The sequence below is a fragment of the Cetorhinus maximus genome, chromosome 4, assembly GCF_964194155.1.
Source record: "Cetorhinus maximus chromosome 4, sCetMax3.hap1.1, whole genome shotgun sequence".
Classification (NCBI taxonomy): Eukaryota; Metazoa; Chordata; class Chondrichthyes; order Lamniformes; family Cetorhinidae; genus Cetorhinus; species Cetorhinus maximus.
The window spans coordinates 41,769,168-41,793,297 of NC_135882.1; the positions used below are offsets into that span (position 1 = coordinate 41,769,168).

The window sequence follows — 24,130 nt, forward strand, 5'->3', positions numbered from 1 at the left end:
CTGGGTCTGGCCTATGTGTGACTCCAATTCCACACAAACGTAGTTGGACCCTTAACTACCCTTCAAAGTGGCTGAGCAAAACATCCATTCGTATCAAACTGCTAGAAAGGAACAAAAGAATAAAGCTGCACAGATCATTTGAATCAGGAAATGACAAAGGTCTGCAAAGTCCGTCTCATTAGCACCTGCAAATTGATACCAAAGTTGGAAGAGCTGCCGCACTGATTAGTCAAGTTATAGCCTGACATAAAATCATACCTCACGGCATCATACTTATTCATCAATATCCCAGACTCCTCCTAGTGACATTTGTGGCAGAAAAGGCCCATCAAAGGTAGGGCACAGTAACATTGGAACAGGAGTAGGCCATTGAACCCTTCAAGCCTGCTCCACCATTCAATGAGATGATGACTGATTTGCATTCAAGTTCCAACCCCTGCCAAGGATGCTGGTAATGGGGGATTCAGCGATGGTAATGCCATTGAATGTCAAGGGAAGATGTTTAAGTTCCTTCTTGTTGGAGATGGTCTTGCCTGGTACTTGTGTGGCATGAATATTATTTGTCACTTATCAGCCCAAGCCTAAAGGTCTTGCTGCATTTGGACATGGACTGCTTCATTACCTGAGGAATTGCGAATGGTGCTGAACATTGTGCAATCACCAGCGAACATCCCCTCTTTTGAACCTATGATGGAGGGATGGTCATTGATGAAGCAGCTGAAGATGCTTCAGCCTAGGACATTACCCTGAGGTTTTGTACTCATTTCCCATGTTAATACCTTTCTCTCTTGCCTTATCCCTACTCTTTGGTTTACCACATCTTTCCAAATTTGATCCCTGTCCCCCACTATTCAGTTTAAAACCCTCTCTTCTTCCCTAGTTATGTGGCTCGCTAGAACACCAGCCCCAGCACGGTTCAGGTGTGGGCCATCCTAACGGTACAAATTCCACTTTCCCCAGTACTGGTGTCAGTGCCCCACAAACCAGAATCCACTTCTCCCACACCAGTCTTTGAGCCACGCATTCATTTCTCTAATCTTATTTGCCCTATGCCAATTTGCATGTGGGTCAGGTAATAAACCAGAAATTATTACCTTTGAGGTTCTGCTTCTTAATTTGGTGCCTAGCTCATCATACTGACTATGCAGAACCTCCTTCCTCATCCTACTTATGTCATTGATACCTACATGGACCATAACAACTGGATCCTCCCCCTCTCACTGTAAGTTCCTTTCACCTCTGAGCAAATGTCCCGAACCCTGGCACCGGGCAGGCAACACAGCTGTTTGGACTCTTGCTCTTTGTTGCAGAGAACAATGTCAATCCCTCTCACTACGCTATCCCCCACTGCCACTACATTCCCTTTTGCTCCCCCTACTTGAATGGCTTCCTGTACCACAGTGCTATGGTCAGTCAGCTCATCCACCCCATGGCCCCCAAACTCATCCAAACAAGCTGAAAGAACCTTAAACCTGTTGGACAATTGCAGAGGCTGACACTCCTGCCCTCTGGGTCCCCTTACCTGTGTCAGCTGCAGTCATGCCCTTCTATCCCTGACCACTTTCCAAATCAGAAGAACCCATCCTAATAGTTGTGACCACCTCCTGGTGCAAAGCGTCCAGCTCAATGACTCTGAGCGGAAGCTCCTCAAGACGAAGATACATACTACAGACATGTTTGCCCTGGATCACACTGGTATCCAGGAGCTCCCACATGCAGTAGCTATGACACATCACCTGTCCTGCTAACCTTGTGTGTTTAATTAATTACTTAATTATTTTATTCAATTATTTATTTTCTATTATATATTTTATCAATTTTACCACAAATTCCTGTACTATTTTAGGAATAGAATAGACCTCACCAGATGCTTACAAAATACTCACCAAACAGCTAGCTTCTTCCCCTGTGTTAGAGCAAAAACCAATTCCTACAGAGTGAGAAAGTTAGAAAAAGCAAAGGAGCACCTCGCTCCCCTCCTCACTGAGCACCTTCAACTCATCAAACTCCCAGTACTCCATTGAGGTCGCTCTCCAGTCTGCTGTATCGATGTTCGTGCCGCGTTATGAGAAACATTGTACCTTCCCTCAGATGGAGTTTGTGGTCGTCACATGGGTGTCATCAGCCATGTCCTTTGTGGGTAGCCTCTGTCACCAAGGAGCCAACCCTGGATCTTGTGTGGTCCCTCGAAGATGTCTGTGATCTGTGATCTACTTGATGTAGGAGTCGTAGCAGATTCCTGGGTATTTTGCACAATCCTGCATGGTTTGTTTCTTGTGGTCGCAGACCAGCTATATGCTGAGTGAATGAAGCCCTTTCCTGTTCATGTATTGCAATGCCTGTTGCCAAGGAGCTCTTATAGCCATGAGTGCAGTCGCTGGCACCCTGCACCTGTGAGAATCATGTGATAGAAGCAAAGCCCAGTGCTCTGGCTGCTTGGCCAGCCTGATCTCTGATGAAGTGCATGTAATTGTGGGCTTTGGCAAAAAGGGTGTCCATTACCTCCTGTATGCACTTGTGAGTGGACACCTGAGCAATCCTGCAGAAGTCCCCAGTGGAGCCCTGCAATGAGCCACTCGCATAGAAGTTAAGGATGGTGGTGACTTTGACAACCACTAGCAATGGATGTCACCCCAGGCCACGTGGCGTCCACTCCTGGAGAACGTGGCAGATGTGAACCACCTGATCCCCGGACATGTGAAGGCATCGACAACACTGATTCTCGCTGACCTAGAGAAAAGACGTGTTTTCCGTACACCCTTGGTCTTTGAACCGCCTACATGCAGCGTTTCTGTGAGCCTCATCCTCTGGGTCTGGAGAGGGCCTTGCTGCCCTTGCTCATCAGGGTGATTCCTCAGTTTGGCGAGCCTGGCGCCACCGTAGCTCTCTTCTGTGCCTTTGTTCCTGCCTGCACGCAACGATGCAGCAACATGAAATGCACTTTCCATCTTCCTCAAGTTCTGCTCACTGTAGGATCAATGCAAAAAAACCATGAATGAGCTTCAGCCTCCAAAGGTCCTCTTTCTGTCGCTGACGGTTGACGGCACACACCCATGTGAGGATCCTCCACCGCACCATCGCTCTCTCAATACAACTCTGAGTGCTCTCTCTCCGGCTTTTAACTCTGCTGCCATGCACAAATTATCTCTCCCTTAGTTCACAGGGAGCTCTGCCAATCGAGCGACACCCTCAGTCAGCCAATCACTCAGCTGCATCCACATCCTCACCTCCAGCCAAGAGGACACCACCTTTATTGAAGAACTGGAAATAAGCAGTCTTGAAGACCCGTCACAGTGCTTACCCACACCCTCCACCAGCGCAGAGACACACACCTCGGTGGAACCTAGATCTAGAGCAGGCTCGGGTTCACAATCTGGTGGTCACTGCACGGACACGTATCCGCAGCAGCAGGAGGCAGGTTCAGCCGAGTTCCCCGGCACTTGGAGGGCTGCTGGGGAAGAGGTATCTGTGAGGTCCGAGTCAGATGATGAGCCTCTGGATTCGGCGTTGCAGCTCATCGTGGAGAGTCAGCAGAAGGTGGGGGAACATCACGCAGAGCTGTTGGAAGCCCTCAACAGAGTGGCACATGAGTCAGAAAACTGCGTCATTCTGCTCTCTAATGAAGTAATGCCCACATGTACATATGTGGAGGTCTCCATGGGAAGGATGGCACATGTCATGGAGACCTTGGTCCAGCAGAACGCGGAGATGTGCGCAGACCTGCACTCCATCATGGTAGTCATGGGTGAGCTCCTGTAGTGGCAACGTGAGATGGAAATGGAGCACCTCGATGTCCCTCCAGGTGGTCCTTCCCCTCAAGGAGTCAGGCCTGGGTTCTCGGGCACCCGAAGGGAGGAGGACCGGCAGTGGACACTGCCGGGGTCATCCACTCAGGAATCTTGGAGGCTGTTCTCTCTCTCCAAGTCCCCTTTGTCTCTGACCGCCTCAACCTCATCCTCCGTCACTGCAGAGGGAGCAGTTGGCCTGCAGGAGGACAGCCAAAGCAAGCCAGGGCGCCCAAGGCCTCTGCTCTCCAGAGGACCCACGCCAAAGTCATCAGAGGCAACACGGCCAACCATTGTATAGTCTGTCTCCAACCCTCCTGCGGATATCAGGGCAGCACCTAGAAGAAGTGTTGGGCCTAGAAAAGTTAAGAATTTCTGATCACAAGTGGTCGCACGGGTGAACACATTTTGTTACTTTATAATCTGAAAATATACTAACTTTCACTAAATAACATGTAGTGGTGTCTTTCAGCTTCATTTACAGGCTTCATGAGTCCTCCCCTTGCACCCCACCTCCCCACCAGCAGTTCAGCTGCATGCAGCCGGACCATGAGTGAATCTGGAGGGAGAAGTGTGTGTGTGTGGCCTTTCGAAGTCTTGTGCAAGCACTCTCCCACGCCTGCAGAGCCTTCCTCCATCACACTCATCTCAACGTTCCAGGCATTTTCAATGCTGCCTGCTGGGGTTCTCTTTCAGTTGTCCATCTGAGCTGACCTGCATCTCCACCCACCCACTGATCACACTCCCATACAACACCTGTGCCCATCCAGCATGAGGCTCCTCTCACTTTCAATTTCAGAAACATGGTTGTAGTAAGGTTTGTTTTCAGCTCCCCTGTCCTTTCCCCTCCCTCAGTCACCCATGTCCTTTCCCCACATCACTGTCAGCACCCCCTGGCATTACATTCTACCTCCCCACCATCACCTACCAAACAGAACACCTTTCTTTCCAGGATACCCAGGTGAACGTGCCCTATCTTCCTGAGAATCCCACCCACATCCACATTGACCTCCCCTACCACCTCCTTCCCACCCAGAGTCTGAGTCCTCACCAAGCAGCCTCACTGTCTCTTCTACCACTACCGTCATACCCTCACCCTTCCACGCTTCCAGCTCACTCATACTCTGTATTCCCTCCTACCACTCCGACCCTCAGTTCGCTCCCCTGGAGGCAGTCATTGATCCAAAGGCCCCTCCCTTGCATGTTCACTTGCAAACCCCCTCTTACTTCCTCCTCCACCTTCCTCCCCCTTACACCTGCCTCCCCAGTTGCCACATTCTCCCTGTTACGCCCTCCACCCTGCCATTTTAACTGTCAAGATGTGTTCTGGACCGGTGTGTTTTCCCGCTGACATGGGCGGTAAATTCTTTGACGTGGGGGGATGATTCCAGCGAGCAGGCGGCTGTGGGAAACGCGGCCCACCATTGATGGGCAGAGCGGACGATTGCAAACTGGTTTCACGATGGTGTGAAACTGATTTTTGGCCTTCCTGCCATGTTGTCTGCTCATACCCGCCATGACGCCAACGGAGCTGGAAAATTCTGGCCGTAGTCTCCATTGGCCAGGCCTGGCCTTAGAAATGTAAATTGGCTTTGTACAATTCCCTTTGATTTGACCACTGCAGTCACAAGGATCATTAGCATCTCTTTAATAATGAGGTTTCCGCTTCTCTGAATGCCAGAATGTTCCTTTTGTTTGAGTCATGGCCAGCTATGGCTTTGTCCAGTTTTAAAGCCTTTGTCCGGTTTTTTCTAAATCACAGAATCTCACAGTGCAGAAGAAGCCCTTCGGCCCATTGAGTCTGCACTGACACGTGAGAAACACCTGACCTACCTACCTAATCCCATTTACCAGCACTTGGCCCATAGCCTTGAATGTTATGACGTGCCAAGTGCTCATCCAGGTACTTTTTAAAGGATGTGAGGCAACCCGTCTCCAGCATCCTCCCAGGCAGCGCATTCCAGACCATCACCACCTTCTGGGTAAAAAAGTTTTTCCTCACATCCCCCCTAAATCTCCTGCCCCTCACCTTGAGCTTATGCCCCCTTGTGACTGATCCTTCAACTAAGGGGAACAGCTGCTCCCTATCCACCCTGTCCATGCCCCTCATAATCTTGTACACCTCGATCAGGTCACCCCTCAGTCTTCTCTGCTCCAACAAAAACAACCCAAGTCTATCCAACCTCTCTTCATAACTTAAATGTTTCATCCCAGGCAACATCCTGGTGAATCTCCTCCGCACCCCCTCCAGTGCAACCAAATCCTTCTTATAATGTGGCGACCAAAGATTTTGTAAATTAGCCATGATGATATATATATATATTTATAAAAATGTAGAATGAGGTCTTAGCCCCCAGACATCCCTCGCTGCCCCAGGGGAAAAAAAAAAGAATTAATTTCATTTTTTTTTTTATAAGTGGCCTTAAGAAGGAAGAATAGGAAGTAAAGAAGTGTACATTCATTCTCTCATTCACACTGTCAGACACACAGCTAACATGGGCAATGGCAGCTCCCTGTTGCATTTCCTCTTTTTGAGGTTTAAACCGGGGACAGTGCAGCAGCAAGGACATTGTCTGGTCCTGGCATTCGGAAGGTTTAGGTAACTTGGGAGGATTTGAAATTCATCTGTATGGGGAAGTCTATTTGCGGCTAGAGTTCTGAATTCCCACTGTTGGAGATCAGTCGTATACAGAGCCCTTGGTTTCAGAGCTCTGCCTGTCCAACTCCTGGTTAAGTATCCACAAAAGGGTCTGATGGTTTCGCAGGGTGGTTTAGCACTCAGGGGGTCAGTGATAGCCAAGTTGCTCTGGGCGATCCACAGGGGAATGCTGGGCATCTCACTCTGTAGGTGCCAGGCCTGTAGATCATAGGGCTGAGCTGCTCTTGTCCAGCTTACATCTTCACTTGGGTAATCTGTGGGTTCAGCTGTTCTAACCCAGGGACTACGGTTAGGCTAATGTCAGGAGATTGGGGTGTTTTAAAGGGATTTTGGCCTCTTTAGGGTATTTCAGTTCAGGGTCCAGCGCTAGCACAACTGGAAAGCTCCACATTCTGTTGCTAGATGTCATGGGTCGGCATGGTAACAGGTGGGCAGTGAGCTCCTGAGCTTGAGCCAGACTTTCTGGACCTGGATGATAGGAAGATGGCCTGCTGGCAGGGCGTCTCCTGCATCCCTACCAGATGGGGCTACAGTGCTGTAGCCTGGTGTGTTGTTATGGATCATTTTAACTGCAGAGGCAACCTTGTCCGGTCAACTTGCAATTCTACATTAAGGTGGGTGAGCATGGGGTCCAGTCTGGTCGGGTTCCCTTAGGGGGTCATTTGCATGGTAGGTTCTGTGTCTTTTGGGACACTACTGCCCTCTGTTAGATGGTCAGCTCTCGCTGTACCTCCTGGTGGTTTTTCAACTAAGTGAGGCATCACCCTTATTTTTCCTGGGCCAATTTGGGAACTGTTCTGGTCCACATTTAAATTCGCCATGAAGCTACCAGCCAGGCCAATCAATGGCTTCCTAGCTGGGGCCTTTGGCTTTGGAATGGGCACTCTCCAAACTTGTTCCAAGTCCCCTGGAACACTTCTGCCCTCAAGTGAAGGTGCAGCTCCAGCTACCTTCCCTTGTGGCTTCTCAACTGGGGGAAGCATCTCACTCTCGCTCTGCTCATTGGTTTGGGAATTCCCTTTTGTCCCTATTTAGTATCAAAAAGAAGGTTTTGGCCAGCTATATTTCAGGCAATTCCTTAACCTTTTCCTTTCCTAGTTTAAATGCTTGCCTTCCTCCAGTGCCTTCGACCACATGGGGCATATCCCTCACTATTTCTTTCCTTGCTTTGGGACTTTTCTGGTCCCTATTTAATTCTTGGATACTTGGTGAATCTAATTCAGATTCTAGAGGCCATAACAGACTCGAAACGTTAACTCTGTCTTTCTCTCCACAGATGCTGTCAGACCTGCTGAGTTTTTCCAGCAATTTTTGTTTTTGTTTCAGATTTCCAGCATCCGCAGTTTTTTGCTTTTATCTTCGACAATTTTTGAATTCCTCCAGCAGTACTAGCTCACGCAATCCCTCAAGTGCGTGGGATTTTAGGGATCTTATCTATCAGTCGAATGTGATTTGCTTCAGTCATTCAAACTCGATATAGGTTTGGGTTGGCTTCCTAAGAGCATTGTGGAATTGCTGGCAATCTGCCTCCGGAACTAGCTCATAAGGCAGAATTTTTCGTCGGCGAGTTGGGGGCGGGGTCCACTCGTCGACGTGAAAATGATGTGGGATGATGTTGGGCGGAACCCCCCACGTCATCCCACCCCATTTAAATATTCAGGAAGGCGGGGGGACAGCGCGATCAGCTGTCCGCCCGCTGACCTGTCAATGGCCAATTGAGGCCATTGACAGGATCATTAAGGCAATTAAAGGCCCTGCCCGTCCAACCTTAAGGCTGGTGGGCAGGCCAAGAGCCCCAGCGGGCTTCTGAAAAAACATGAAACCTCATCCACCGGTGGGATGAGGTTTCCTGTCTGTTTTAAAAATATTTAATAAAGTTTCTGTGATATTTATTAACCTGTCCCATCTCGTGTGACATTGTCACATGAGGGGGACATGTTAATAATTTTCTGATTTATCTATTTTTAAAGTTTGAAACACTGTCAGTGATCTCCCTGAGGCAGCACTTAGCCCCAGGGAGCTGTGCGCTCTTTCATGCGCATGTGCGAAAGCGTGCAGACTGACAGTTGGGGAATCTCCCCACCCCCCCCACCCCCCCGCCCATAGGAAGCGCATAGCGCTTCCCGTCGGGCGGCCCGCCCACTTAAAATTGCAGCAGGGCCCCTTTCGGTGGCGGCAATCGGCTGTCCATCTGCCGCCGAGCCTGTGGGGCCCGCCAGCCCCCGCCCGCCCATCAAGGGCAAACTTCTGCCCATTGGCACTTAGGGTGGCAGCCTTGGTCTGCTCATAATTCAGGGACACATCAGGAGGCAATATAGAGTAGACCTCTTGGGCTCTCCCTCACAGCTGCCTTTGAATTAAAGATGCCCAGATATCTGAGGGCCATTTTAGCTGTCCTGCTATTTTCTCAGAAGTGGCAAAAAAAATGACTCCACATCACTCTCTTCGAATTTGGGAAGGAATCTAGCATATTTGAGGGCCTCGGAGTGCTTCCAAGTTAGGGAGATAAGGGTTGCCACTGAGTAGAGAGAGATTCCCCTTCACAGCTTTCAACTGTCGGGTCTCTCTATCCTGTTGAGCTCCTAGCCCCATTTCCAAATTTTGGAGCTGGAATTCTTCGGTCTCCCTTTCTCTCTCCTGTTCCCTTGCTCACTCTCGCTTTCCCTTTCACTTTTTTTCTTTCCTGAAATTCTAGCTGCAATTTCAGCTTTTCCAGCTCGAAATTGGCTATGGGAGGAGATTCGGAGTAATGACTGAGCTCTATTTCTAACTGCTCTACCGGTAATGTGAGATCCAAATGTTCCACTGACAACTGGATCAGCTCACTTCTTTTCAATTTTCTGTGCAATTTTAACCGTAATTCCCTAGCTATAGATTTTTGTTGCTCTCTGCTAAAGGCCACCAAAGTTTCACCCTTTAAATTCCCATGCTGAACAAACATCTGAGCATTAAAGGTTGCCATTTTGTTAGTGTTATGGGAAACGGAATTTACTGTGGTAAATTAGTTGCACTTTAAAATTCATTTCAGCCAACAAGTTTTCCTCTTAACTTCCAATTGGCTTTTATATCAGATTTGGGCATCTCCTAACTTGAACTCTGGTCAAATTCAAATTGCGTTACCCCAGACGAGCCCTCAATTTCTGTTGTGGACAGGGGGAGGATTAATTTAAGCATCCCTGATTTCTCCTCTCACCACTCGTCCGTAAACAGAGAAGTGTTTTGATTTAAATTTCCTCCTTTAAATGGCGGTGTATTTTTTCAGCCCCTCAGTTTTTGTGTGATCCAATTTCTATTAACAACTCCATAGCAAACTCGAGATAGGGTAAACTCAGAGGGATAGTTTATTCACACACACTCAATCACATGAGCATGGGTTACAATGTAGCCTCCGTTTTCACTGATACAATAAATAAAGTGGGAAATAGAGAAAGCAAGGGGTTTATGGGGCAAAGACCACAAAATAAAGAATTATTGTTTCACATGAGCCCAGAGTCCAGAATCAAAAGTGCATTGTTGTATTCTTTCACAGGGGTCTGCAGGCTGAAACTCATGTGGGATAATCCAATTTTCCAGTAGAAATGACTTCCACAATGAGATCAGCACGCAGAGATGAACTAGTCTTCTGGGTACTGGTAGAAAAGTTCAGAAGTTCCAGTACAAACAGTGTAGATGGAGCCAGGCATTTAAACCTGGATGGAGCTCTGGTTCAAGAGCTGCTGCTTTCTAGATAGAAGCTGGCAGTCTGAGCTTTGTAGCTCCACAAGGCAATATTACTGGTTCCAGCAGCTTGGGTAGGGATGGGGTGTCATATGACTCCCATCTCTCCACTTTGGCTTGGGCAAAGGATATATATTCCTTCATGTGGATTCCTGAGATTGGTAATGTTTCAACCATTAATTTCAAAAGCGGTTTCAGGGCCCTTTGTCCTATCAGATTGGTAGTCTCCATTGGCCGGGCCTGGCCATAGAAGTATAGAAATATAGAAACCATAGAAATTGGCCTTTGTACAATTCCATTGGATTTGATCTCTGCAGTCACAGGGGTCATTAGTGTCTCTTTAGAGATAATGAGGTGTCTGCATCTCTGAATGCCAGAATGCTCCTTTTAGATATATGATAAAAATATTGAGAGAGGTCTTAGCCTCCTCCTGACAGTTCCCTAAAGGATATTAGTAAATAATTTGTGTTTTTATTACACTCTCACCATTTCATGATCACTATTTCTTATTCTAGATTTTTAATCCATATTTATTTACTCAATTAACTGAATTCAAATTCCCTGTCTGCCCTGTGGGATTTGAACTCAGATCATTCAATCCAGGCCTCTGGATTACTAATCCAGTAACATAACCACTGTACTACCACACTCAAACATAAGCAGAAAGGCCAAGGCTGAAGAGCTTGCAGAGCATGTCCTAAAGAAAGCCTCAACAGCCTAAACACAACGTACTCTCAGACTTTGATCACTACACCAGTTGCACACGTTGAGTTTAAGAAGAATTGTAAGCAGGCTAAGGCTCCAATAGATTCAATCTGCAGAAACACCCAATTTATGCATGACATAAATATATTCACCAGAGGAATGTCTAGATTAAGTGTTTGTGCAACAACAACTTCCTCTCTAAATCTCCTCCTGAACCAGACCATCTGTCGTCTTATTTTTAGGAAATGTGCAGCATGAAGCAGCTATCAACCCTGGCTTGCTAGAAAAGTTTTGCAGTGAATCTCCTGCTGCTTCTGCTACTGTGAAGCCTGACTAATACCTAATACGTAAATCTCCCAGCAGGGAGAAGCTGGGGCTGGCACCTTGGTAGGAAAGTATGCCACCATTAACTGGAATGGAGGGCGTGAAGAGAGTGTCAGCATTAATTAAAAGTGAGAAGGGGAATGCCAGCCTGAATTGGGCAAGAAAACAATGCCAGTTTGAACAGCATGTGAAAGCATCATTTCACCCTGGGTTGGAGAGGAGCAGAGTGCCAGGTTGGATTGTGGTTGGGGTTGGAGGTAGAGAGGCAGAAGACTGATAGCATGAATTGATGGGTTGGGGAGGGAGGGAGTATTGGTGTGAACAGGACAGGTGAGGGTAGATGGAGCACCTCATACCTCGATAAACTGCCTCCATGAGCTGGGGTGAGAAGAAGTGAAATGTTGGAGAATGGCTGTTGAGTTAGCTTTTGGAGAATGGGTTTGTCTATTAAAAAAACAAATAACATTTTAATGTTCCTCTTTTAGATTAAAGATCTATCCACTGTTGTTCTTAAAGTGTTTCAAACTAAACAAAATGCAACATGGTGAAAGCAAAAATTATAAATTTTCCAGGTAAGACTACCCCCAGAGTCCTCTAGAAAAGCTTCACTAATTTCCATGTTTGTAGGCTTGGGGAGATGGGAAGATCACATTTGAAATGATTGTACACGGTTTTAGTTTGCATGCGTCAGTTCTGACTTGAATGACCTGATAGTCAACATGATGGGGTTTAAATCCTCTATTTGTTACCGAGCAATTGATTTGCAGAATAAAATTAATTTAAGCTTTTCCCCTCCAGTGATAGCTTATTTACTACTGCTGGGAGAAAAGGGTTTTAAACTTGAAAGAAAAATTATTCATTTCCAAATGACAAAGAGAATGGTTTTCAATACAATACTGCCCTTGGGATCAAGACAAAATTTAACCACTAAAGGTGCGATGCTCATTTCATTGCAGGACCCTAAAATATTTGAAAGTGAACCAACTAAAGACTCAAAAATCAGACATGCCTATGATACACCGAGAAAGTAAACGTACATTCAACATTTGTATTTTGCTATAGAATGAGAATAGAAAGACTATTTCCTCTGATTGAGGAGTCAGTGTCAAGGAACGTCAATTTAAAAGTGTCACTGAGAATGAGGAGAGCATCAAATGCTTTGTCACAGGGAAATGTTGAAGCAGAGACATCTGCATCTTCTGAGGGATGAGTAGAAGCAGGACACAGATAACGCACATGGGGAGAGAGTGGTACAGCGGGGTTACTTTTGGACTGTTCTAGCAAGGAGCTGGCATAGCCCAAGTTGGGGTGAATGGCTTGCTATGCTCTAAAATTCGATTGTACTAAGTAAAAGGAAGATTGATGCATAAGGTGCTCAAAACCAATTTTTTTCTGGCATTCTGCACATGGCCCTTACAACAGATGGATTCATTAATTCAAACCTCCAATTTTGTTCAGTAACTGCTCTAATACTGCTTTCCATGCTACAGGCCATCATTCTGATGAATGCATTAAAATGGTCTAACAGTGATCTATAGGTTTTTTCTTATTGTATGTTCAAAGGAATGAGGGACCACGATCATGTTGCCTGTGTTGTGAAATTTGCTTCTCTGCAAAAAAAGTTCATTCCAGTTTAACTTCAGTTAAACAGTTCCTTCCTAACAAGGCTGGTTTTTCACCCTTCACTACAATGGTGGGCAATTTCGTACCTGGTATGTAACTTGAACCAATACATTTCCCATTATGGGGATTTTCTCTCCTCCATAACTTTGTGATTCTATGTGTGATTTCTCCAGCATGCTGGCTCAACTTTTGTTGGTGTAGCGATTCAGGAATCACACTGACTGATGTACTGATTTCGACATCCATGTTTACCGGAGCTCCATTCAATGTTACTTGTTCTACGATGCCCCGCGAATTTCCACTGGATCTCCTTGTGCTTTGGATCGTAAAGGTCTCTCCTTGTGCTTCGGATCATATAGGTCTCAACTGACCCCTCATCGACCTGATGCTGTTCAACAACTGTATGCAGCGACTGCCATTTCCTCCAGCTAACCTTTTCTCGGTTTACATTCTTTCGACATGCTTTAGCAAGATGACCCTTCTTCTTGCAGCCATAGCAGTCTCTGTTTAGAAATGGATAATTCTGTGTCCAATGTTGGCCTAAGCACCAGTAACTGAACCTTTCAGTACCTCTACTACTACTAACCACTGTCACTAGGGCCTTCAGCTTACTCAGCTTCATCTTATTTACTTCAGCAGACTTCTCTCGAGTCCCGTTCTGCCGCGTCAATGGACAATGCTGTTTGGCAAGCTATGTCGAAAGTTAACTTTGGCAATGTCAGCAACTTATTGCAAATGCATTCACTTTTTAAACTGTACACAAATCTGTCCCACAATGCTCTATCTTGAAATTTTCCAAAATTACAATAAATGAACAGCTTTCTCAAAGCCACAATAAAGTCTCCAATGTCCTCACTGGGCAACTTATTACTGATTCCAAATCAGTAGCTTTCTGCAATCTCCAATGGCTTGGGATTATAGTGCTGCTTAAACTGTCAGTGGCGTGTCTTTTGGCTTAGCAGGGGTGAGCAAATTGTGGAGCGTTTCATATATTCTGGGCCAGCTTCCATCAGAAATATCATCCTATTCCTTTTCCCCACTGCCAGATTATCAGGAGCATCGAAGATATTATTAGCAGTGAAATACATCTCAAGCTGCTCCACATATACAGCAAAAGACTCTCTGTCACGACTTAACTCTCCCAGTTGCCCAGTAATACCTATTGATGTAGCAATCTTCGAAGGTCTGCCCACCCATGTGTACAAACAGCCTTTTCACTGAGGCCTGATTTTTAAAACTATTTCTCAGTAAAAATAAAACTCTCAGTTCCTCTACTGGTTGCTGGAAACTTCTCCAACTGAAATTTGTTCAGCTAGAAAATCCAAAATCCTATTCTCATCACCAGACTGTGATATCTTTGCAGGACAGAAAAGAGTGTGCAGCACATGGAGTTCAAAGTACCCAACTGAAAACTAGTTTATTCTTGTTTGGCTATATATACACAACATATATAGACAAATGGCCGCAAGAGGGTGCTATTACAATCTCAAAAACGAACTATCCCAGAAACTATTTTGGAGTGATGCGATTTTGATACATATCAAAGATAATCTTTAGTAGGGAGCATGGGTAACATGAGTCAGAGAACATCTGCCATAGTGTTATAGCCCCACCTTTGGCCTGCATGCACTGTTGGTGCATATTACCTATTGGGAACATGTGATTGTCCTTAATGTTTCCAGACTTTTTCCCTTTCCTAACTACAGACAGATATAGGGAACAATCCTCTACATGATATGTGTAGCAGAAATATAAATGCAACACGCAGAACGTATTCAAAATTTAGTTACACATAACACACAGGGAAGTTTTCTCCTTGACCTTTGACCAGTGATGTCTGACATTACACAACCATGTTCAGGCATGTTTATTTGGATTCAGATATGCTTATAGACCTAACCTCGCAAAGCACAGTCCTGGCCCTGATGCTGGGAATGCGCAGTTGGCAAGTCAGCCTTTATGTATCAGTAACCTTTCAATATTTTTATGCATTATTATTGTGCTTTAGATTTTCTGGGTACTGATGGGTAGAAGTTGTCATAGGGTTAGGGATGGGGGTGGGGGGTGGTGGGGGTGGGAAATAAGTTCCTAATCTCCAGCTGTGGATGCCATTTTCTTGGGATGTCCTCCAGACTTCCAAAGTTATGGTGGGAGATTTACCCCCAGATGTTTATTCATTAGAATTTTTTCTGATTACAACCTCCAAGATAAAAAAATCTTACCTTCCACCATTCCTCATTAGAATCATCTAGCAGAAAAACTCTGTCTCCAGCCCTGTGATTTTAAGCAAAGAGAAAATGTTAGTCTTTAACTGAACTGAAGATTAAAACTTCCTCAAATGATAACGATGAAAGAATCCTGTTAATATATTGCATAGTATTCCCCACAGCAGCACATATCAAGACTCTGCACTCCTTCCCCTCCTCCGCACTCCTTCTCTGTTTCTCTGTCAAAGTAGGATCTTTCAAATTACATACTTGACCACTCAGAATAATGTCAAACAGTATAGGGTTCTCCTGTTCTCCTAGTCAGTAGTTTACCCTTGACCAACACCAACAAAAGTAAATTACTGGGTCATTTATTCAACCGCTGTTTGTGGAATCTTGCTGTGCACAAATTGACTGCTGGGCTTGTCTACAAAATACCAGTGACAGCACTTCAAAAGTGAGCCATTGGTTCTAAACTACTTTGGGAATTTGATAAGATGCTAGATAAATGCATTTTTTACGTGGAGACAAAATGTGAACAGCAAGAAATCTATTTTGCATTTCAGAAAATATTGACCGATTCTGATGACTCACTGATTAAATACACTGTGTCGTGTGAAATTGGTTAAAGAGAACAGAAAGATCCCAGACTTAATCTTGGATAGAAGTTGAGCTGACTTAGCTTAGCCACTGGTGAGACAGCTATAAATAGACTCAGGCCGGGATTTTCCGTGCCCACCAGCGTTGGTAATGTTCGGTGGTGTGAGCGGACAATATGGTGCAATCGGTTTCACGGCGGCATGAAACCAGTTTGCGATCGTCCACTCGGTCCGCCATCGGACGTCAGGAACCTCATTGTAATACATCAGCATATCATTATTGGGCCTGCCACCGGAATCGTTCCTCCCACCCGCTGGATCATCTGCCCACGTCGGCAGGAAAACACGCCGATGTAGAACACGTCATGACAAGTGTGACGTGCAGAAGACAGGACTTACCCGTCAGGGCCTTGCTCACATTACGGACATCCGAGGAGCAGAAGATGCTGGAGCCCGACAGCAGCAACACACTGGAGGAATGTCCATGGCATGGCTGGGTGGATTCTCATGGACATGGTTGTGTTGTGAAGCAGCACATGGAAGTTGGAAAGTCACTGTTAATGCTCACAACGGATGATGATCGAGGGTGTGGGGGAAGAAAGTCTGGGATCGACTGGGAGAGGAAGAAGTGTTGGGGTGAGGTTGGGGGAGTGGAGAGAATGGGGGTAGGAGGGGGTAACAGGGGAGAAGGCGGCAACTGGGGTGTGGAAGAGGGGGAAGATGTCCAGGGGGAGGAAGGGGTGCGGAGAGGGGAGGGTGTCCTGGGTGGCAGGCAGAAGGGGTGGAGAGAGGGGAGGGAGTAAGGGTGGAGGAGGAAATAAGAGTGGAGGAAAGATTCAGGAAAAGGTTAGGAGTAAGGCTGGAGGGAGGGGTCGAGAGGGGGAGGGTCTAAGGGTTTTGGAAGAGGCAAGGGTGTAGGAAGAAGTCAGGAAGGGGGGGGGTGCAACTAAGCCGGGGGAGTCTGGGTGGGGTGGGAGGACTGGGGAGAGGCGGGAGTGGGGGTGGGGGGGGGCAGAAGGGGTAGGAGGGCCAGGGGGTGGGGGAATGTGCAGATGAACATCCACGGGAGGGGTCGGATAGGTCCATGTCTGCTGTCTAGGGAGTGAACTGAGGGTGGGCGTGGTATGGAGGCAGGGTGAGAATGACCGAGGGCAGAGTGAAGCGGTAGGGTGGGAGGGTGAGGGTTCAACAGTTGCGGTAGAAGGGACGGTGAGGGTGGTTGGTGGGAACTTGGAGGCAGACACCCTGGGAGTGGGAAGGGGGAGGTCAGGGAAGTGAATGTCGATGGGGGGTGGGATTTTCAGGAAGGAAGGGAATGTGCATGTTCAACTGAATATCCCTAAGGAACAAAGGGTTGTGGCTGGTAGGTCACGGAGGAGAGGTGGAACCTCTAGAGATTATCACGCTGGTGATGGCGGAAAGGAAATGTGTGGGAGGAGAAAAGACCATGCTTGCTAAACTGAAATTGAAACGAGAGTCATGGTGGGCGAGATCAGGTGCTGCATGGGAGTGTGATCAGTGGGTGGGCGGAGATGCAGGTCAGCTCAGATGGACAACTGAAAGAGAACCCCAGCAGGCAGCATTGAAAATGCTCAGGACATTGAGATGAGTGTGAAACGTGAAGGATTCGTGTACGTGTGGGAATGCTTTTGAAAGCTCCGAAAGGACCTGCCACACACACACTTCTTCCTCCAGAATCACTCGTGGGCCGGCTGCTCCCTCTGCGGTGACTGAGGATGAGGTTGAGGGGCTCACAGGCAAAGGGGACTCGGAGGGAGAGGACAGCCTGTGAGATTTCTCAGTGGATGACCCAGAAGTGTCTAGTGTTGCTCCTTCTCCCTTGGGTGCCCAAGGGCTCCCCTGACTCCTTAAGGGGAAGGAGCACTTGGAGGGACATCCAGGTGCCCCGTTTTCCTCTTGTGTTGCCAATGCAGGAACTCACCCATGGCTACCATGATGGAGTCTGCGTGCCCTGCATTCTGCTGGACCAGGGTGTCCATGACATCTGCCATCCTCCCCATGGAGACATCCATGCACGTACATGTGGGCACCACTTAATCAGGGAGCAGGCGGATGCACTCCTCCGACTCGTGTGCCACTCTGTTGAGGGCTTCCAACAGCTCTGCGTGATGTTCCCCCGCCTTCTGCTGACTCTCCAGGATGAGTTGGAAGGTCAAATCTAGCAGTACATCATCTTACTCGGACCTTACATATGCCTCCTCCCCGTGTCAGGGAGCTTGCACAAACCTGCCTCCTCCTGCTGTGGACACATGTCTGTGCAGTGACCAGCAGATTGTGAACTCGAGCCTGCTCTAGATCTAGATTCCACTGAGATGTGTATCTCTGCGCTGGTGGAGGGTGTGGGTAAGCACTGTGATGGGTCTTCCAGGCTGCTTATTTCCAGCTCTTCACTGGAGGAGGTCTCCTCTTGGCTGCAGATGAGAACGTGGATGGAGCTGAGGGACTGGCTGGCTGAGGGTGTCGGTCCCTTGGCAGAGCTCCCTGTGAACCAAAGTAGAGATAATTAGTGCATGTCAGCAGAGTCAAAAGCAGGAGAGGGAGCAGTCAGTTGCGTTGAGGGAGGGATGATGTGGGGCGGGATCCTCGGGTGGGTGTTCACCGCTGACTTCACCATCACCATAGGCAGGGCCACACCCTCCCAGTTAGCACGATGGCACGCTCCTCAATGCGATTGAGGGGCCTAATGTGGGCCACTCCACTCCCGGTCTAGGACCTCCCCATGCTGATGTGAGCCCGCTTCTCCTGCATGAAAACAGCTGGAGACAGTGTGAGTTGGACACATGGCACTGTGTGGAATGTTTGTGTGTTGAGCGAAGCCATGGACAAGAATGAGGATGCGAGCTTGAGAGGGTATGAGCCTGATGGAGATGTGAGGGTGTGTGAGAGAGTTAGTGGTGTTGTCCCATGTGACATCCCTGTGGTTATGTGATGGATTTGAGAGTGTTCGAGTGGAGAGTGATGAGAAGAGTGAGTTACCCTGGTGGAACGGATGAGACCATTCATCCTTTTTTGGCGCTGGGTGACTGTCCGCCTTTGCAGGGCATTGGCACTGACCACCGCTGCCACCGCCTGCCATGCTGGATTGGTGACCTTGCTGCTGCCCGTTTTTGGCCAGAGCGGAAGTAGAGGGCATCGCGGCGGACCTCCATGGCATTCCAGCGGTGCATCATTAAACCTGGGGGGCTGCAGTCTTTTTGTCTTTCATGGACATCTTCTCTGCAGTAGCTGTGGGCTGAAAGCACTGAGAAATGTGCACGCGGCTGGACTTTAAACATGGTGTCCAGTGTGATGAAGTAGCGCGGTGATGGTGTGGTGGGCGAATGAGAGCCCACCCCCCATGGAAATGGCATGTTTCCAGAATGCATAAGTAGCGTGAGGGGTTTGGTGTGAAAATCACCATCGCAGCCAGTGGGCAAAATGTCGTTTTACCTGCCCGCTACCATAGTTAGTGCAAATCTGGGATAATTCCACCCTCAGTGCCCCTAATCTAAGGATGGATACAACCAGCAGATGTGCCTATTTATTTCCCTAACTATCAAACCTCCTGCATTTATACACTTGTTATGCCCACCCTTGGGCATTCAAGTCTCCCACAGTGCCATGGATTTGTTTTTGAATAAACTACTCCGAGGTGTCATCACCTTCACTCGTCTTCAACACTGAGTGCAGCCTTGTGAATGCCACACTTCAGGGGATTCCTTTTTCTCCTGGTCTGTCTGATAGTCACTCATTCCCTCTTTTCCTGAACTCACTGCAGCTGAGGGACGACAGCTCCTGAAATTTGCCATCCATGAAACTCAGCTTCCCAAAATGTTATTTTTTGAATTAAATATATTGAATTTGCATTTGAATGAATCAATATTAACTCCTTCCACTGTCTCCCAGGAGCATATTTCATTGATTGGCCACTGACATACTCTTTCCATTGAGTAATTTTGAATTTATCATTCCCTCTCCTTGACGCACAGCCTGTGCTTTCTGGTTCCATTGTACTGGTCAAGGTAAAACAGCTCATTGCTGTCTACATTATCTAGTTCCTTTAGAATACTGACAACAGTAATCACATCACTTCTCAATCATCTCTTTTCCAGTGGAAACATGCCCAATTTATAAAAATGTAAGTAACTTATTTCTTCCTTTAAGTGCAGCCAGTGGGTGAGGCTCCTTACTGGTAGTAAACAGATTTGAAAAATTAGTCCTGGTGGCTGGTTATGTTCAGCATCTCATGTATATTGAAGTATTGAAGTAGTTACTGCTCTCTATGAGCCCATCCTAAACCAAACCAGTGAAGTAAACAGTAGTGCTGCATATCTGTCTGTTACTTTCTGCTGACCAATGGAACTTTCACAGACACTTGTAAAGTTTCCATTATAAATCACACTTGGGAAAACAAGCCAGTTACATCATAGAATTGGATATAGCGACAATACATCTTACAATGTAACCTCGCAACCTCCTCAAGCACTGTCTCTGGAAAGCGAGCTGTGCTAGTTTGAAATAGTGCCAAGGGAATCTTTGACAGTCAGAGTTAGAGCTGCTGACGCTTTGGAAAGAGGGGTGATGAAATGCAAAGGATCCAGTCTTGTTTATACTTTGGAAAGAGGGAAGGTGAAATTGAAAGAGATAGACCTCATTTAGATCAAACTGGCGAGCTGCAGGTGCTACCAGAAATTTCAGTGTGGCTCGGCAGATGCAGGCTTGCTAATGTTGAGATAAAAGCAAAATACTGCAGATGCTGGAAATCTGAAATAAAAACAGAAAATGCTGGAAAAACTCAGCAGGTCTGGCAGCATCTGTGGAGGGAGAAACAGTTAACGTTTTGAGTCCATATGACTCTTCTTCTGAGCTAGAGAGGTAGAAAAGTGATGGATTTTACACTGTTTAAGAGGGGGTGGAGCAGGTGGAGCAAAACAGAAGGTCAGAGATAGGTGGGAGCTCAGGAGAGATTTGACAATGATATCATGGAGACAAGACAAGGGGAATTTTAATGGTAGTATTAAAGACTAAAGAAGGTGCTGAAAGTGGCATAAAGATAAGACAGCAGAATGTTTTAATAGCAGGACAAGGGTCAGCACTCTGTGAAAGCAAAATGCAAGAACGAGTGATATGGCTCTGTTTTGGGGGGGAATTGGGCAATAATGGATTTAAAAAAGGGTCAAGATGGAGGACGGAGCATATGGCCTGTAGCTGTTGAACTAGTTTTTGATTCCAGATTTATTAATTGAATCAACTGCCCTGGTGGGATTTGAACCCGTGCCCCCAGGGCATTAGCCTGGGCCACTGGATTATTAGTTCAGTGGTGTTACCACCACACCTCCACCTTCCCTCTGCCATAGCATTAAAAGGTGCCCTAATCAATGTCAGAAGTGATTCTCAAATTTCCAACATGTACTCCAGATGGGTGAAATGGAAGTAGAAATTGCCTTTAGATATTAGCCTGAAATCTTGTAAGCCTGTGGCTCCCATAACCTAGCTGAAATTAACCTCTCTCAGTCAATGTTCCCCATTTGCACTGGTTCTGGTTCTTCTCATTTAGTGATCAGGTCCCTTAATGTTGAATTTTTTGCCAACCTGAACTGAATTTAACCAACTAAAATTAATTAAAAAAAAACATTTGCATTTATTTAGCATCCTGCACAATCTCAGGAAGTTCCATAGTGCTCAGAATCAATGAAATAGTTTAGATGTATAGTTATTACTGTAATGCTGGGAAGTCAACAGTAAAATTGTGCACAGCAAGGTCCCACAAACCACAATGAATGGGATCAATGAACAGGCAATCAATTGAGCGATAAATGGTGGTTAGGACATTGGCACAACTGCCCTGCTCTTCTTCAGATAGTCTTGGGACCTTTTATATCCGTCTGAACAGATAGGCATGGTGGTGGTGTGGCCTCTATCACCAAATCACATTTCAGTCTTACCTTCTCCTCCTTTAACCATATACTTCATACATTACAAAAACAGAATTACCTGGAAAAACTCAGCAGGTCTGGCAGCATCGGTGGAGAAGAAATCAGTTGACGTTTCGAGTCCTCACGACCCTTCGGCAGAACTGAAGTATAGTTAGGACAGAGGTGAAATATAAGCTGGTCTAAGGTGGGGGGCGGGGGGAGAGAGAAGTTGAGGGTGGGGTGGTCGTGGGGAGTTGACGTTTCGAGTCCTCACGACCCTCCCCCGCCCCCCACCTTAGACCAGCTTATATTTCACCTCTCTTCTAACTATACTTCAGTTCTGCCGAAGGGTCGTGAGGACTCGAAACGTCAACTGATTTCTTCTCCACCGATGCTGCCAGACCTGCTGAGTTTTTCCAGGTAATTCTGTTTTTGTTTTGGATTTCCAGCATCCGCAGTAGCTTTTAGCTTTTTGTTTTTACTTCATACATTAGTTCATGGCTCATCTGGAAGGTGGCCCCTTCAATACTACATTGATGTGCAGATGATATGACAGATTTAAGTTTTGGTGTGGGGCTTGAATGAGGAATGAAACAGCGCTGTCACTGAGCCAAAGCTGTATTCACACACATTATGTTACCCAGTTTGTTGTAAATAAGGTAGGAAGAAGTTTACAGGAGCAATAATCACCTCTCCTAACCCACAACACTTATGTTTAAAAACTATATAACTAGAGATTGCACCAAGCAACAAGTGATGATACCTCAGCAGGTGAAATAATTCACTCCTGATGAGGAAGAGTGATCATATTGTTTGGGAGTGATGGCTTCGAAGGTGTGTGGCCCTCACAGATGGCAGGACAGAGCTCATGTTATGTGCAGTACTGCAATTGTCTGACTAGATGCTATCAGTAGGGGGCCCCACATATTGCTTCTTGGGAACAATTTAGGCACATGCCGGGCTGGATTTTCCTAGTCCTACACAGATACATTTGGAGGCAGGGTCAGAAGCAAAATTAGAGAATCTTGCATCAGGGTTGCTCCCCGATGCAATCCCACCTCCAAGCGATCTTGCCAGAGGTGGGGTCTGACTGGCACTGGCTGCCTGCCCAGCAGCTGTGGGCTGCTGATTACGCTCAATTAAATGCCCACAGCTGCTAAATTGGTGATGCTGCCGAGATCTTCCCAATGGCAGGCGGGCCCTCGCAGGGGCAGAAGCCCATCTACTTTGGCGGCGGCAACCTGATGGAACAATAATGGCCTTAAAGCTGTGGTCAAATTTATTTTTCACACTTTTATAATAATGTTTCTAAAGGGAACCCTACCTTGAGGTGCCCCAAGGTTGCTATATCTACATCGACAGTGCCCTCCTCTCCCAATGGTGCTGCTGGTCAGATATCACTGCAGGACCTCCAAGTGGGCCTGCAGGTTCCCTGGTCCGCCCACCATTCTTAATTGGGCAGATCCCCTGGAGGCAGCTTCTTAATTGGCTGCCTTTAGGAGGATTCCCAACATGGCCACTTACAGGTTCCTGACCTGGAATTGGACAGAATATGATGGTCCTGATGATCTTGGTAAAATCCACCCGATTGCGCCTGATTTTATGACCAGAAAAGGTGCAAAGCCAGTTTTGAAAAATTAGCTCTCAGTGAATTTATACAATAGGTTCATTATGTCCACAGTGAGCAAGCGCACATTACGGCCAGGATATTTAGGGCCTCAGAGAGTATGATGGGAGGCGGGGAGCTGAAAAATTGTGTGGGGTGGCAAGGGGTGGTGTGTGTGTCACCTTCATGTCTTTGCTGGCATGTTGGCAGCAGCGGGAAGGCGGCAGAAGGCCCTCCTGCCCAGAGGCTGAGTGAGGCCCTTAAGGGGCCTCTTCCCATGCTGCTGACATTTTACCGGTGGCAGGTTGGCCCTCCACCACGTAGGGAGACCACCATGGCCGCCTCCTTGCAGGCTTTGGTGGTGGCGGAAGGGTGATAGGTGGAGCCTCCTGATCAGACATCTGTGGCCCACAAAGGAACCCCCTGTGGTGAGGGCCAGCCCTGTGGTAACACTACCCCTGCCCTCAGCAACTCTCCCCATGCCTCTGCTTGACCCTTGACCCTACTCACCCGGGTTCCCATGGCGATGTCCAGGCCGCTTTTCCCAGTAATGCTGTGACTGAAAAGCTGCTGACTTTCTGATTGGCTGACATCTCTGAGGCGGGATATGGTCCCTTAAAGGACCTAGTTGGTTAATTGCCCGATGCGCACAAAACACTGTTGGGGCTCCCAGAACTGGGTGAGGCGGGACTACTCCCCCCACTTTCTGACTGGGGAACGGGGCCACTGCCACCTTGTAAAATCCCAGCCTAAAGTTCAGTACCCATATGCATCAACATATTTACTTCTAATGTACCATCTGGTCCTACAGAAAGCAAGAGGGACTCAATCAACTTGTAACTGAACAAAAACTGCACTAAAAACCATCACACTCATTTGGAACAAACACCAGCTTCAATTAACACCATGTAAAATGCTGGTGCTCAGGGTGAGTCACTGAGTATTGGTGAGGAAAGAGCATGAGTGCGGTGATTGATGAGAATTCATCTG

General features: G+C 47.1%; 1 protein-coding gene across 1 annotated transcript in view; it reads right to left on the reverse strand.

The window, feature by feature from the left end:
* Positions 1 to 24,130, reverse strand: part of stac (SH3 and cysteine rich domain) — a 218,465-nt gene that overhangs the window by 25,099 nt on the left and 169,236 nt on the right. Inside the window, exon 9 of the mRNA XM_078540102.1 lies at positions 15,036 to 15,087. Within this exon, the coding sequence (XP_078396228.1) occupies positions 15,036 to 15,087 (52 nt within the window). The remainder of the gene's footprint in view (positions 1 to 15,035; positions 15,088 to 24,130) is intronic.